Raw genomic sequence first — 14,881 nt, 5'->3', positions numbered from 1 at the left:
CCCTAGAACATCTCCCAAAATGGCTAGGGGGCAGCTGAGTAATTTTCCATGTTCATTGAAGGTTAGCTAAGGCTAAACCTAACCGCAATTAACTATATTACCAGAAAACTAAACAAAAGGACGAAATTGCAAGGAAATTATAGATTTGAGGGAGTAATAGGTAAATACTAAGATTAGAGGGGTTATATGACAAATAAAGATGATTAAAGAGACTAATATGCACTTACCCCCTTTATTGCTATATCTGAACTCTTCCAAAATCATTCATACAAACCAAACCGAACACACAACCTGATTAATCACATGAATATCAACAAACTTACATGCTCTTCTTGTAGCTTCAATTCCATCATCTCTACAAGAATATCAACAAACTACACCTTTCGCAATTATTAAAATCTGTATTAATCTGCTATAAAATGTGGTGAATTGTTATTACAGTTTGATGTAAACTGCTATACAGCATGTAAAATGCAATTACAAAGTGATCAAATACTTAGAAATCTGCCTTGTTGAGTAAGCGAGCGACGCATGTGAATGATTTTGGACCCGAGTGGGTTAAAAATTAAAGTGAGTTTTAAATAGAAAAAAAAAACCATATTCTAAAATGAAAGGTAACTGGGGGAAAAATTTTTTGGAAGTAAACACTACTTGCACTTCGGGAACTTGGAATTCAATACACTTCTACGTTATTTGCTCTACTCTACATGAACATAATATCACTGTTGAAATCAATCTACCAGCAGAATATTTTCTACAAAAATGAAAGAAGAAAACTGTTTCATTATATAACACCATCCCTGCTGCTCATACTACTAGATCAAACTCTATACGTACATATAATAATAAGAAGCATATTCCTCGTCAATTCATACACTAGATTTCTACACTCAAGTCCTTCTCTACACATATACAGTCTCTAGATTACCAAAGTCAATTCATACACTAGATTTCTACACTCAAGTCCTTCTCTACACATATACAGTCTCTAGATTACCAAAGGCTATCAGATTATTACTGAAGAATCAAGCTCGATAGGACTGCAATTGCTAATGAAATCCAGCCTCCAGGTCGAAAGAATGGGCTGGTGCTTATTGTCCCCATGGGGCTCTCTGATGGGAATGAAATCCAGCCTCCAGGTCGAAAGAATGGGCTGGTGCTTATTGTCCCCATGGGGCTCTCTGATGGGAACACTGAACCGGAGCCAGAGGAGCTGGTGCTGTTGAACACTGATGAGCCTGACCCAGAACTGGAGCCGTAAGCAGGAGCAAAACCAGTGGGTGTAGAACCGATTCCTGTTGACCCAGTACCTGAGCTGCTGCTCGAAGGAGGACTCTGAGCAGGGTTCGAAGGAGGACTCGTAACGGGATTCGAAGGAGGACTCTGAGCAGGGTTCGAAGGAGGATTCATGCCAGGATTCACGCTGGAAGAAGAACTGCATAATAAGAGGTGGGTTAAGGTCATTTATGTGTTACCAAGAATTTTGGTGCAAGTAACATATGTGCTCATGGCTGTATTTGCGCTTACCTTGATGCGAAATTGCAGGTTCCAGTACCTGAAACAATTTAAAGGGATATGAGTCACAGCTGAAACATGGAACTGCTGCCACAATGAGTACACTTCACCGATGGCTGGCCGCGAATCTGCACAACAGGACGCTGATAAGGGTGAGCCTGATGAGATGGCTGACGCTGGGAATGCTGCTGTCTCTGCGGAGCCTGCTGCTGCTGTCTCGGAGGGGGACGCTCGACATTCCGGGCCGGAGCTGCTGGTGTCCTGCTTTGAATCACGTGAGAGTCTTCAGGTTCCTTATGCACGCTCTCAATCTCGCGTGCTGCATCCAGTACCGCATCATAGGTCGCCAAAGCTCTACCTGCCAGAGCCATCCTAATGTACTTGTCCAGACCCTTCTGAAACTGATGTCTCCTGATAGTGGGGTCTGTAACCAAGTGGGGAGCATATCGGCTCAAAGAAGAAAACTCGGTCTCGTACTCATCTACTGTTCGCCCTCCTTGCTTGAGCTCAACAAATCTTCGTAGGAGTTCATCCCGAGCTGATTGAGGAAAATATTTCCTGTTGAAGCGCTCGGTGAACGTCTCCCACAAGATGGGCCTCTCCAGATGAGTCTTCTCTGCAATCCACCAAATCCGAGCGGTGTCGGTGAGCTGAATATCGATGAGGTCCACCCATTCAGCATGGGGGATGCGGGTCACCGTGAGAATAGTCTCAGTGACCTTGAGAAACTCCTCTGCTGCTAAAGGTCCATCGGCACCAGAAAAGGAAGGAGGCCGCATATATCGAAACTCTCTAACTCCAGACTCTGCGCGAGGGGGAGGCTGGTCCTGCGGCTCCCTGTGAAGCTGTCTCGCCAAGTGCTGCTGATTGGTGACCAATCCCTGAATCATCGCTAGAAGTTGGTTTTCCCGAGTTTGCTTATTACCTTTAAATTGGTTATCAGCTTCAGCTCTCACATTAGAGATATCGTTACAAGCCGGTTCCTCTTCAGTTTTGTTGCTTGCCTCTGAGGTTTTAGAACCAAATGCATTACCAAGATAACTCAGCTCTGATTTATTCAGCGGTAATCCTCCAGCCAAGAGGCTTGACCAGAGCCACACACTTCGAGCAGCAGCAACAAGTGCCTGGGATACATTTGGTGCATGAGCGAGTAGAATATTGTATCGCCTCATGCGTAGTTGATGGAGAGCATTAGAGAAGTCACGATCACCAGATATAAGTAGGTAGTTTGCAGGGGCAGGATTGTCAACTGCCCAGAAAAGCATGTCAACTAGAATTTTTTTATCGCTCGCATCTTTAACCCCTGCAACATAGAAATGTTCAAATTAAGATGTTGCCACTAATGGAATTGTGGGAAATATAGGTGAACAGCATCCTGGAATCACTAAACTAAATGCACCAAAATGGAAAAGGCAATCTATATATACAAGAAAATAGAATGTGATACCCCAAGATTTAGTCCCACATCAGATATCGAATGAGTGATTGAATGGTTTAAATGATAGGGTCTTGAGAGCCAAGTGTAACATTGACTAACCAATTTGGCAGTGGATCGGGCCAACTCATGTGTTGTACTCTAATGGGTCCCAGACATACATCGACCCAACGGGCTCGTAGGCCCGGAGTGACAAATAGTATTAGAGCAGTTAGCCAATCGCAAATATGGAGCTAAGCGCTGTACGAGACTAAATGCTACACCGAATGAGTGCGGTGGATGTTACCTCATTACAAATCGTTTTAAATACAATGAATTCAAAGAAACAAGCATTTTTATAAGACTTCTTGTTACAAACAAATAACCTCCTAGAAACACACGCAGAGGACGTTTATCACCCGCTGCTTGCGTGAGATCTTTACTTGTGCCGGGGGTGCGTTAGCACGTGGACGACCGAATCACAGATCCAAGTTGAACCGTGATGAAGACTTAAGGTTGATGTTTCGTTTTAAAAACAAAGACAGAAGTGAATAACTTAGCAAAATAAGATAAAACACTCTTCTCGAGATTAAATCAAAGCTTAGATCTCAAGGAATCGCAAGAGCTCTGAAAGGCTTGCACGCGATGAAGATCCTCTCTCTCTCCCTTGCTTAGAACGCTCAAATCTCTGCTCTATCCTGCTCAATAATGCTCCGTGCTTGTCAGTAATGACCCTAGAAGGGTATTTATAGCTCATAGGAGATATAACTGAAGTCTGGAGTTGAAAAGAAATTACATCGAAGGACCTATATTTCCGAGACACTTGTGACTGTCTCGGAAACAATACTCAATTCTGACAGTTTTGTAACTGCTTCCACTACGCCTTAATGTCATTATTCCAGCAGTTATGGACGTAATTTTCGTTTGTAACAGTTCCCTCACATTCATGGATAATCCCCAGCAGTTATGAAACCACGTGGACAGCACAAAACTCGAGAAAACCGTCGCGAAATCCACTTTAACTTTTGAAACAGTCGCAAGTGTTTTGAAAACTACATTTTGTCTTCATAGCTTCCGAGACAGCCGCTGGTGTCTCGGAAACTATGATTTGCCATCATAGTTTCCGAAATAGCTGCAACTGTCTCAAAAACTATGAGTCTTCTCATAGTTTCTGAGATATGTTTTATACCTCGAAACTTGTGTGATGCGCTTCTTGTACGTTTCTTAGTTGATCTTTGGCTTTGGATGATCTTTTATAACTTAGATAATGACGTTTATCGTCTTCTGTTTAGCTTGAGCTATGTGTGATACCCTATAGGTAATTTTTAACGTCTACAACCGCTAGAAGCACGTAGAAGCCACCTCTAGAATCAACATCGCCCGGTGGTAATATGGGGCGAAACAATTGTCACACCACGATGAAGATGTCGCGTAATTATAGTGGGATGATTGAGACACCCTAAGATTTAGTCCCACATCCGATACTAATTGAGTGATCGAATGGTTTAAATGATGGGTTTTGAGAGCCAAGTATAACATTGACTAGTCAATTTTAGCAGTGGATTGAGCCAAACTATATGTTGCATTCCGTTGGTCCCAAGACTTATATATCACCGACGGGCTCACGGGCCCGGCGCATGATATAGAAAGTACACTCAACAACCGGCAACAGACACCACAGAGCTGTATCCTTCTTCATTCAGATATTCTAAAGGTAATCTCCATGATTAAGTTAATATTTATCATATTCCTTTTAGTTCTCTTCAATTTCATGAGAATCCAAAGACAACAGGAAACTTATAGAGCATTTTCCCATCATAACTATCCTTCTTCGATTTATATGAACCACATCCTTGGCGTCACCAACTTGACAAATGATCGATTATAAGTAGCAGAAGTGGTCACAATAAGGTGCTTCTCGGAGCCACCAGTCCTCACTATAGTTCATCCTTCTCATAATTTCGCTTAAATTATGCTCCATATATTCTGTTCCTATTCTCCTTTTCTACTTTTGAAAACTAACCCCTGCCAAGTAACACCATCTACATACTAATCAGCAAGCAATAAGCACCAAGGTATTTCATCCCCGAAATGAGTAGCAAGTCCATCAATAACTAATCACAATCAATGATCAATTTCAAGTAAACCTCAATAACTCCCTCCAATTGCATATCACCATCAACGATCAATTTCAAGTAAAAACAGTTAACGTCCTCCAATTGCATATCACAAATTACCTATATAGGCCAAACCAACACCGCCTAAAAAGGTCCAAAGCCCTAGAATCACACCACATCCCATAAAAATCCAATTTTTAAGAAAAATAAAGAAAAAAAAACGACACAGAAAGATTGCTGATGAATGACTTATTTGACATCGAAGCTGCTGAAAACCAATGATCAGCTTTTACTCAAAACCCCAGATCATCCTCCAATTTCGGGATCATAATCGCCAATAAAGACCAAACGACATCAGCAAAACCCCTAAACCCTAGAATCAAACCTAAACACTATGCGGAGAAGATGCTCACCAGCCGGAACGTGGTTGAGGGCGATTCCGGTGCTGGAGAGCGCTTGCTGAACGCCGCTGGCGATCTTGTTGGTGTCGCCGTAGGCGGAGATGGTGACGGGACCCTTGTACCCTCCGTTAGCGAGGGCGGAGCTGATGTTTTGAGCGATCACGTGAGCGTCGCTCCCCCGAGGGACCTGGCAGTTCTCGATATCCCACCACACCGACGTCTTCGCCGTCGTGTACGGAGAGTCCCCTCCGCCGCCTCCGCCGCCGATCGCCATTTTGTTTTTTTTCTTGGGGTTAGGGTTTTGGATTGGGCATTATTGACGTAGGGTTTGCAGAAGACGAAGGGAGACGGTAGGGACTTTTTAGACCGAGGCCGGGGTGGGTCGCATCATGTCATGGGATTTTTTTGCAAAAGAAGCCTGCCCGTCCGTTCTAAATTTATGAACATTTTTCCTTGGACCCCCTGATTTATTTTTGGGATAATTACATCTTAGTCCATTACATCATCTTTAATCACCAAGAAGTCCCTCGTATCTCAATGTTTGCCTGTTAGTTCCCTTAAATCTTCAACTTTATGGCAAATCGGTCCCTCTTGATAGGTGATGTTAATTACTGTGTTGAAATTTCTTTAAGTGAAATGGACATGCTTGGAATGTCTGTTTTATCCCCACCCGCATTTAACAGTAGTAGCGTTCGTAGTCCAACCAACCATTTGATGACGGGTTTAAACCAACTAACCACAAGCCCAAAAGCCCACATGACCTTGTTCCTCAATGATTAGAAGTGCCCAAAACCCGTTTTTTAGCTATTCTTATGGTAAAATTCCTCTCAAGCATATACAATCCTCTAAAGCTTTCACTATACATTCCTTTTCACCTCCTCTCATAATCAAAACTAAAAAATAGTCCTAACCCTAGAACATCTCCCAAAATGGCTAGGGGGCAGCTGAGTAATTTTCCATGTTCATTGAAGGTTAGCTAAGGCTAAACCTAACCGCAATTAACTATATTACCGGAAAACTTAACAAAGGGACGAAATTGCAAGGAAATTATAGATTAGAGGGACTAATAGGTAAATACTAAGATTAGAGGGGTTATATGACAATTAAAGATGATTAAAGAGACTAATATGCACTTACCCCCTTTATTGCTATATCTGAACTCTTCCAAAATCATTTATACAAAACAAACCGAACACACAACCTGATATTTTCCCCCCACTCAAAATCTGTATTAATCTGCTATAAAATGTGGTGAATTGTTATTACAGTTTGATGATTTAAGAGACTAATACGCACTTCGGGAACTTGGAATTCAATACGCTTCTACGTTATCTGCTCTACTCTACATGAACATAATATCACTGTTGAAATCAATCTACCAGCAGAATATTTTCTACAAAAATGAAAGAAGAAAACTGTTTCATTATATAACACCATCCCTGCTGCTCATACTACTAGATCAAACTCTATACGTACATATAATAATAAGATGCATATTCCTCAGTCAATTCATACACTAGATTTCTACACTCAAGTCCTTCTCTACACATATACAGTCTCTAGATTACCAAAGGCTATCAGATTATTACTGAAGAATCAAGCTCGATAGGACTGCAATTGCTAATGAAATCCAGCCTCCAGGTCGAAAGAATGGGCTGGTGCTTATTGTCCCCATGGGGCTCTCTGATGGGAAAACTGAACCGGAGCCAGAGGAGCTGGTGCTGTTGAACACTGATGAGCCTGACCCAGAACTGGAGCCGTAAGCAGGAGCAATACCAGTGGGTGTAGAACCGATTCCTGTTGACCCAGTACCTGAGCTGCTGCTCGAAGGAGGACTCTGAGCAGGGTTCGAAGGAGGACTCGTAACGGGATTCGAAGGAGGACTCTGAGCAGGGTTCGAAGGAGGATTCATGCCAGGATTCACGCTGGAAGAAGAACTGCATAATAAGAGGTGGGTTAAGGTCATTTATGTGTTACCAAGAATTTTGGTGCGAGTAACATATGTGATCATGGCTGTATTTGCGCTTACCTTGATGGGAAATTGCAGGTTCCAGTACCTGAAACAATTTAAAGGGATATGAGTCACAGCTGAAACATGGAACTGCTTGAATTTAGTTATATCAAGAAACTTATCAGAAGTAAAAAAAAAAGGAACCAGAGAAGGGAACTAATAGTGCTCATGTGTAAGGACATCTGTTGCAAGTCAATTTTAGCAAAAGATAGAAGAAGAAGAAGAAGAACTGTCACTAATGGAAAAATTGGCGAAGTTTTCACTCTCGGTGATTAAGGTTGATTGTTGGCTCCTAAGTAACAGGATATTATTGACTTGGGGAACTATGTTCAGTATGATAAAGTCTTATTAAGAAACACCAAGAAAATTGTGTAAAGAAATTTACATGAATAGGCAATAGCCTATAAGTGGGGTTCCTAATTAATAAACATGGATTCTCCAATTCATATTTGGTTTCATGTCTATTTAGGATTAAACATGGATACATGGTATAACAACTGTATCATCCAATTCTTGTCTCTCTTATAATTACTAAAACGGCTAAGGCCCTGTTTCCTTCAGAAACAAAAAAAATACGGTAGTGAAAAAATTTTATTTGAACACATGTCCAATTATAAATAAAATTGTATATGTACACCTGTTTCAAATATATAAATGCCACATGACGAGATATCGTTTGCGAAAAGACAAAATCATGCAATCTTATATAACTTATATCATTCTCCCATGTAAAAACTAAATTAAGGTTATATATCCTCTCTTTCTTACATTTTAGATATTTATATCCATATGAATATGTATCCGACTAATATCAAATTTGATTTTTTTCCCCTTTTATTTTTCCTTTTCTTAAGATACACATGCATCAATTGCTAATATGAACATGCATTGATTTGAATATCCACACGTCTAGATCATCATCCACATGTGAGTGAAATGCTTACTTGGATTGGCGGTTACAACATGTGAGTGAAATGCTTACTTGGATTGGCGGTTACAAGTGTGGCTGCTCCTCCAAAATCACAACTGGTTGGCGCCGGATTCTTCTGGTAGTAGCTATTGAATGCATACGAAGCATGAGCTTGGAGGCTGTTAGGATTATAGCAGCTCCCCGACGTCTGGATAGCGGAACAATCTGCCCCTCCGATCCCACACGCATAATCAAGCGCATCCTGGAGTTATCACTCACACCGCTCTTTCGCCACACACCAACTCTGTCCTGATCGGGTTCACTGGGTTTGTTGCGGGGGTCGTGACGGGGTTTGTGACAGGCACAGCTGGGGGAACAGTAGTCACAGGTGGGGTTGTAGGGTTTGTCACGGGATTTGTGACTGGAACAGTGACGGGAGGGGTTGTAGGATTTGTGGAAGGGAATGTGATTGGACTATTTGTAGGGTTTGTGGAAGGAACTGTGATTGGGGAAGTTGTGGGGAGGACGTTTGGCGGATTGGTGGACGGAACGGTAACAGTAACTGGTGACGGTTCTGTGCTTGGAACCATTATTGGGGAAACGGTGTCATGGATGATTACATGTTTCTTGTCAAGGAGTTGTCGACGAGAAGTCGGGAATACTACTTCCTCTTCCCATTCAAGTTTTTTCTCCTCAGATTGTGTTGCATCAAGGGAGAAGCCTGCCAAGGTTTGTACCATGAAATTGATCAAAAAAAATGAATCTTAGATAATGAATATTCCCCACAACAAACTAGGTTACTGTAGATGTTTGAACAAGTTTTTGAGAAAAATAGATTCTTGAACAAGTTGTTACATGAAAGAAGATAGTAAAGCATAACCACTTATAGAAAATCATTTAGCTTTTCTGTTCTAACTGGATGAAACGACGTATATAGATTCCGTGCAGTAGCTAACTGAAATCAGTATCGGTCGAGAGACTCTACTGAAACTTGGTAAAGAGCTGAGCATAAGGAGTAAGGTAACGCTGATAACTTGATTGAGAAGGAAAAATAATAAGCTTCTACTCATTTTTCATCAAATTTTATAAAAAGTTTGCGATGCTCGCTAAGTTGCCCTCCCACAGAATATCAAAGGATTGAATCATGCAGCAGTACTTCTAAAAGAAATTTTCACATATACTGTTATGCTTACTGCAGAAATGTACATCATCATCCAACATAAAAAATGCACTTTTTTTTCAAAACTAGGAGGAAAAAATCTGGCATCCTAGCTCTTCTTCCTGCCCTATTTTACCAGTTTCTTGCAAAAATGGAAATAAAGTAACGATATAGAAATGTAACCATTTCCTCGTTCAAATACAATTAAACTATCCCATCTCAAATATAAAAAATCTGGCATCCCAAATTAAACACACTTAACAAACTTTAGCAAAGTTCCTCGTTTTCTTCTTGATTCAATAATACCCAGTATTTTATTTCCAAACGGGATTAAACCAGGTAATCCGGGGAGAAAAGAAAGTGCTAAAAACCCAATACTTTTCAACAAGTAAAATACACACAACTGACTGAGTAGTTCATGAATTAGACCAACAAAAAAAAAAACCTGAAAAAGGAAGGTCTTTTGCACGACCATAGTTTTCAGTTATCGGGGCAAATCACAAATGGGTATTCATTTTTGGGGCAAATCACAAATGGGTATTCATTTTTCGGGGCAAATGGGCATCCTGAGCTTGTTTTATCCTCTCAGAATACTAGAACAAGCATTCGAGTTCGGACAGTGATGCTAACCTGAGCAGCCCCAAACGCGAAGGGAGAGGAGGAGAAAGGCAACGGAGAGACCCTTGATCTCAACCTCTACAGACATTATAAGACCGAGATTGAGAAGCTTGAGAAGACCCCAACTGAACCCTTTTGAAGTGGCCTCTTGGTCTACAGAGCTCAAAGAGTGCGCTTGTGGATCCAAAGCAGAGGCTTTTTTTTCAGATTTCAGAGGAGAGAAAACAGAGGAGAGGGGGGGCACATTAAGAAGAAGAAGGGAAAGAAAAAGGCGTGATAAAGCTGAAAGTAGACAGAGAGAGAGGAAAAAAAAGTAGCAAGAAATCAAAGAGTATGATGAAAGTACTGTGGGGGTAGGATAAGATAAACAAGACTGTGAGCTATAAAGACGAAGGCAAGGCCGAGATTTGAGAGGGTGGGGGTGACTCCGTATCCACCATCGAAGGAATCTCTATTAAAGCTCTCGATAGACTATTTTTCTTTTCCAATTCCGGTTGATGGCGAGAGGTCTGGCTACCGAGCGGTGGTTTTAGCTGCGGGGCTGCGTCGAAATCTTACGGGGCAAATTATTACAGGCCTGCTCCGTTAGTGTCATTGCTGATATTAAATTGGTTGATTGTGATTTACGGAGAATTTAGGTGTCGCTCGGTGTCACTTTAAATATGGTTAGTTAAATGATTAGCTATGTTAAAGGGATTTGGATCCTCTCCACTACAAAAAAGTAGTGGAGAGACCACTGCTTTTAATCTCAATTGTTGATTATTTAGTAGGCGGTTATGATACAATCTAAATCTAACACTTATCATACCCCAGTGTATTGCACTCATTCCTAATTTGCACTAAAAGAAAAAATCACAACCATTAACTAAATAATCAATGGCCGTGATTATGTAGTGGTCCCTCCACTATTTTTTTTGTAGTGGAGAGGATCCGAATCCATGTTAAAGGGCCCTTGGAATGTTTAGTTTAATTTACTACTTGCGTGAGCCACTAAGGTTGGTGAAGGATTGGCGAACTCGGTTGCAAACAGCTCATCAAATACAGGCAGAAACAGGTTTTCAGGCTGTCCGGTTGACTGCAGAGACCCTGTAGTCAAACTGGGCTCTGGAGTTGGGTTCGGTCGATCGTGGCGGTTGACCTACAACACCCTGTAGGATTTTTACGTTCTGTCGAGTGCTGGGCGGTCGATCGCGACGAATTTGGCAGTTGACCGCCAGTCAGGTTTGAGCTGGGCTTTGGGTTTTCAACCCGATTCGTTTATTGTTTGTATAAAACCCTAAACATGATTAATAAGGGTTAACTGAGCACGATTTGAGCAGTCTTTGAGAGAGGATTGTAACATCCTTTTGTGGGAGATTTGTGAGAGATCTAGAGAGCTTTGTTTTAGGGTTTTTGAGTGATTTTGTAACCTTATTTGTAATTCTCTTCATCTCTAATAGTAAGAACTCTCCCCTTCTTGCCCCGTAGACGTAGACAACTTACCGAACCACGTAAATTGGTTTGTCTTGCTGTGATTGTGATTTGTGCTTGTGTTTTGGTTGTGATCTTCCTCGTTCTTGATCGTGCACTATTTGGCTTTCGAGTTTCGCTGAGCACAACAAGTGGTGTCAGAGCTTCGGGTTTGGCTTGGGGCTTGTTCGAAGGATTCGCTGAAAGATTCTTACTTGAAGAGTTAGATCTACAACATGGGAGAAACAAGCACATCAGGATCGTTTCTTACAAAGGCGATACATAGTCTGAGCATCAATAACACTAAGATTGATATTCCGAAGTTTGATGGCAATATCAATTTCGGGTTGTGGAGGTGCCAGGTGATGGATGCGTTGGATGCACAGAATTTGGAGGAGAATCTTGAGTTACAAGAGAAACCTGAAGACATGAAGAACAATGTTTGGAAGAAGATGAACGCTAAATTGGTTGCGTGAGCCACTAAGGTTGGCAACTTATTTTATACGTAAACATCTTCATCCAATTTAATCTCACATACGCCCAATATAAAGTTTGCCGTCTCCTGCTTGGTCACGTTCAAGAATCAATCCCATACAATATCAATGAAGTTTGACATCGTAAGATTCATTAATTGCTGATCAACCGATGCACCATTATAAAGTTGTGCTCCTTATAGCAAAAACAATGTTCTGATTGTGTACACCTACCTAGTTGATGATGACGCGGGCATCTCCTTTTTTTTTTGTGATTTTTTCTTCGTTACCTCATATCCCCCCATACCAATTAAAGCATCAAATCTGGCTGACTAGACAAAACCGGCGAAGTTTTTCTCTAGTTTTTATGACAAAAACATGGGTCTAAGACTTATTGATAATAGATAAACTAATATTTACAAAGATGGGTAAACGAATGAAGAATGACATGGTCATGATCTCTTTCCTCGCATCAAAATTCTAAAGTTACGGTAAAGATTAATGTTTATAGTTTTATGTTCTAATAAAAATAACAGAAAGGAGCCATGGGCAATTGTAACATACCTATAGAAGAGTGGTCATATTGGGACGGTTGATAAAATACGAGCCTAGCAACAAAGAGATTAACATAATCGCATGCTCGCATTTTAATTAATTATCATAAGAACCATGAGTTTAGAAGTGAAGTTACACACAGCCCCTAACTTAGGGAAGGAAAACATCAAAGTGAAAATCACTATCTTAACACCTTGTTTGGGAACACTTAGGAGGTGAAGTTAATTCACCCTAGTTCCCCTTGGTTCACCTTCTAATAGTATAAAAATTGTTACCCCTCAAATTGGGGTGTAACCAAGGGGAAGGGAATTCCCTTCCCTTCCCTTCACTCAGTTTTCCTTAACTTCCCTTCACCCCCTACAAATCCAAACAGGCCCTAATACTTTAATCAAGTGGGGGGAAAATTTTTCCTTCGTCAATAAGCAAGAGTGGACTGCAAACGCAAAGCTTCAGCCGCATTTGATGCCTTTTTTTGTTTGAGAGCGCAGGGGGAAAAGAAAGAAAGGAAACAATAGAGACTCGGGTGCATGTGGGTTTGGTGTGCTACGTTGAAAAGGAACAAACCGACCCTAATCAAATGCGCAGGATGTGCACTTTGCCACATCCTTGATTAGCTTTTTTGTAAAGTTTTTTTGTCCGGGAAAAAAAAAAGGAAAAAAGAAAGTGTAGGTGCATGTTCACAATCCCATGCATCCCCCTATCCCCATGTGACCCGAGATGCATATCCTTATCTTCTTTTGAGGGGGTATTCTTTGCTGAATATATATATTTTAATATTTATATGAGAGCTTCTATATTTTTCCAAATTCTTATAAAATCCGTATAAATGTATTAACGTATATTGATCTTGCTTATCTGTCTTAAGTGTTGCTACAGAGACTCAAATAGGAGACCTAAGGCATGAGACATGTGAGGTGTCACCATCCGCTTGCATGATGCACTGTTTATGAACAGTGCATCATGCAACCGGATGGTGACACCTCACATGTCTCATGCCTTGGGTCCCCTATTTGGGTCCTTTAGACATTAATGTTTAAGATATGTGATCATCACTAATACAATACTATATTACCATTATTGGTATATATTACCACTAGTGCAAGGTAAATTTATTATCAGGAAGGATAGAATTCTAAGCAAAGATTTCCTTTTGAGGGGAATAATAATAATCATTCATCGATATAAAATTTATGTCAAAGCGGCATATGTGCGCCGATGAGAATAATTTTCCAAATTCCTTTTTCCAATCATTTACTGGATGACTAATTATTGGTTCCTATCGCAAGGAATAGATGCTCAATTTCTCTATGCGAAGCAAAGTCAATTCGAACTTCAAACAATTTCATTAATAAGTAACAAAGTTGAAAAAAGTTCAAACGATTTTATTTTCAGCGAAGTATATACGGAAACAATTTCATGTGACACGGGAAATCAATGCTAAGGAATCTTTTAGTTCCTTGCAAAAGTTCTCCAAAACGTTCGCAAATTTGTATGAAATTTGGATTTTGTTTCGATTCATCAACTTTTTCTTTTTAGAAAAGGACTAACTTTACATGAGCATGTGAATAAGGATTCCATCAGAACACCCTATAAAGCTATATTATACACCAGTGGTTAGATAGGATCCATACTAGACTGCCCACCCTCACCCTTCACGCACCCCTAGTTTGGGGCTTCACATAGCCCCTTAAATTTTACTTACCTTACACAACGACCTTGAACTTCGGGAAAATTAAACATTTTCTCACTGACCCCTACCTACAATTTGTAAATAATTAAAATACTGTCGATGGAGGAAAATTTTCAAATGTTATCATTTGTCATTTACAACCAATGTACCCCTCTCGTAACTCTTAGTTTTTTTTTCCTTTTAATCTCTTAGGTTTTCTTTTAATCTCTTAAGAAAAGAGTTTAAAATTTAAACAGATTTCGTGAGAAAACCCAAAGTTAAAGTGGCTACGTGAGATAAGCGAAGTTCAGGAGGAGTTTTTTGAAATTAACCGTTTGAAAACCTCGCAAGCTAAGCCTTCCAAGTAAAAAGACGGGCCTCAAACGTATACAAGGGCCTCTTCGAAAGCATAAACAATGGGCCACTTGCGAAGAATGCACCTTCAAACGGTTCGGGTACAAGCGGGCGGGCATCCAGCGCCTCTAAAATCCAATAATAAAACAAAACAAGATCCGCTTATTATTGTCGCTTGCTCTCCTCTCCGAGGTAGTTCCCAATCCCCCTCTCAAAACCCTAATCCCTTATTCCCG

At 40.7% G+C, this 14,881-nt stretch overlaps 1 protein-coding gene and 1 pseudogene across 1 annotated transcript; both read right to left on the bottom strand.

Annotated features, from left to right (window-relative positions):
• On the bottom strand, positions 1,140 to 5,853 carry LOC109831936. Its single transcript, XM_020399417.1, has 3 exons — positions 5,460 to 5,853; positions 1,528 to 2,818; positions 1,140 to 1,435 (listed from the first exon to the last, which is right to left on the bottom strand). The coding sequence occupies exons 1-2, from the start codon at positions 5,719 to 5,721 to the stop codon at positions 1,581 to 1,583; spliced, it is 1,500 nt and encodes a 499-aa protein (XP_020255006.1). The 5' UTR covers positions 5,722 to 5,853; the 3' UTR covers positions 1,140 to 1,435; positions 1,528 to 1,580.
• On the bottom strand, positions 6,850 to 10,611 carry LOC109831937 (annotated as a pseudogene).

The sequence above is a fragment of the Asparagus officinalis genome, chromosome 2, assembly GCF_001876935.1.
Source record: "Asparagus officinalis chromosome 2, Aspof.V1, whole genome shotgun sequence".
In the NCBI taxonomy this organism is placed as follows: domain Eukaryota; kingdom Viridiplantae; phylum Streptophyta; class Magnoliopsida; order Asparagales; family Asparagaceae; genus Asparagus; species Asparagus officinalis.
The sequence above is the reverse complement of the archived record's forward strand: the minus strand, read 5'-3'. Positions and strand labels throughout refer to the sequence as shown.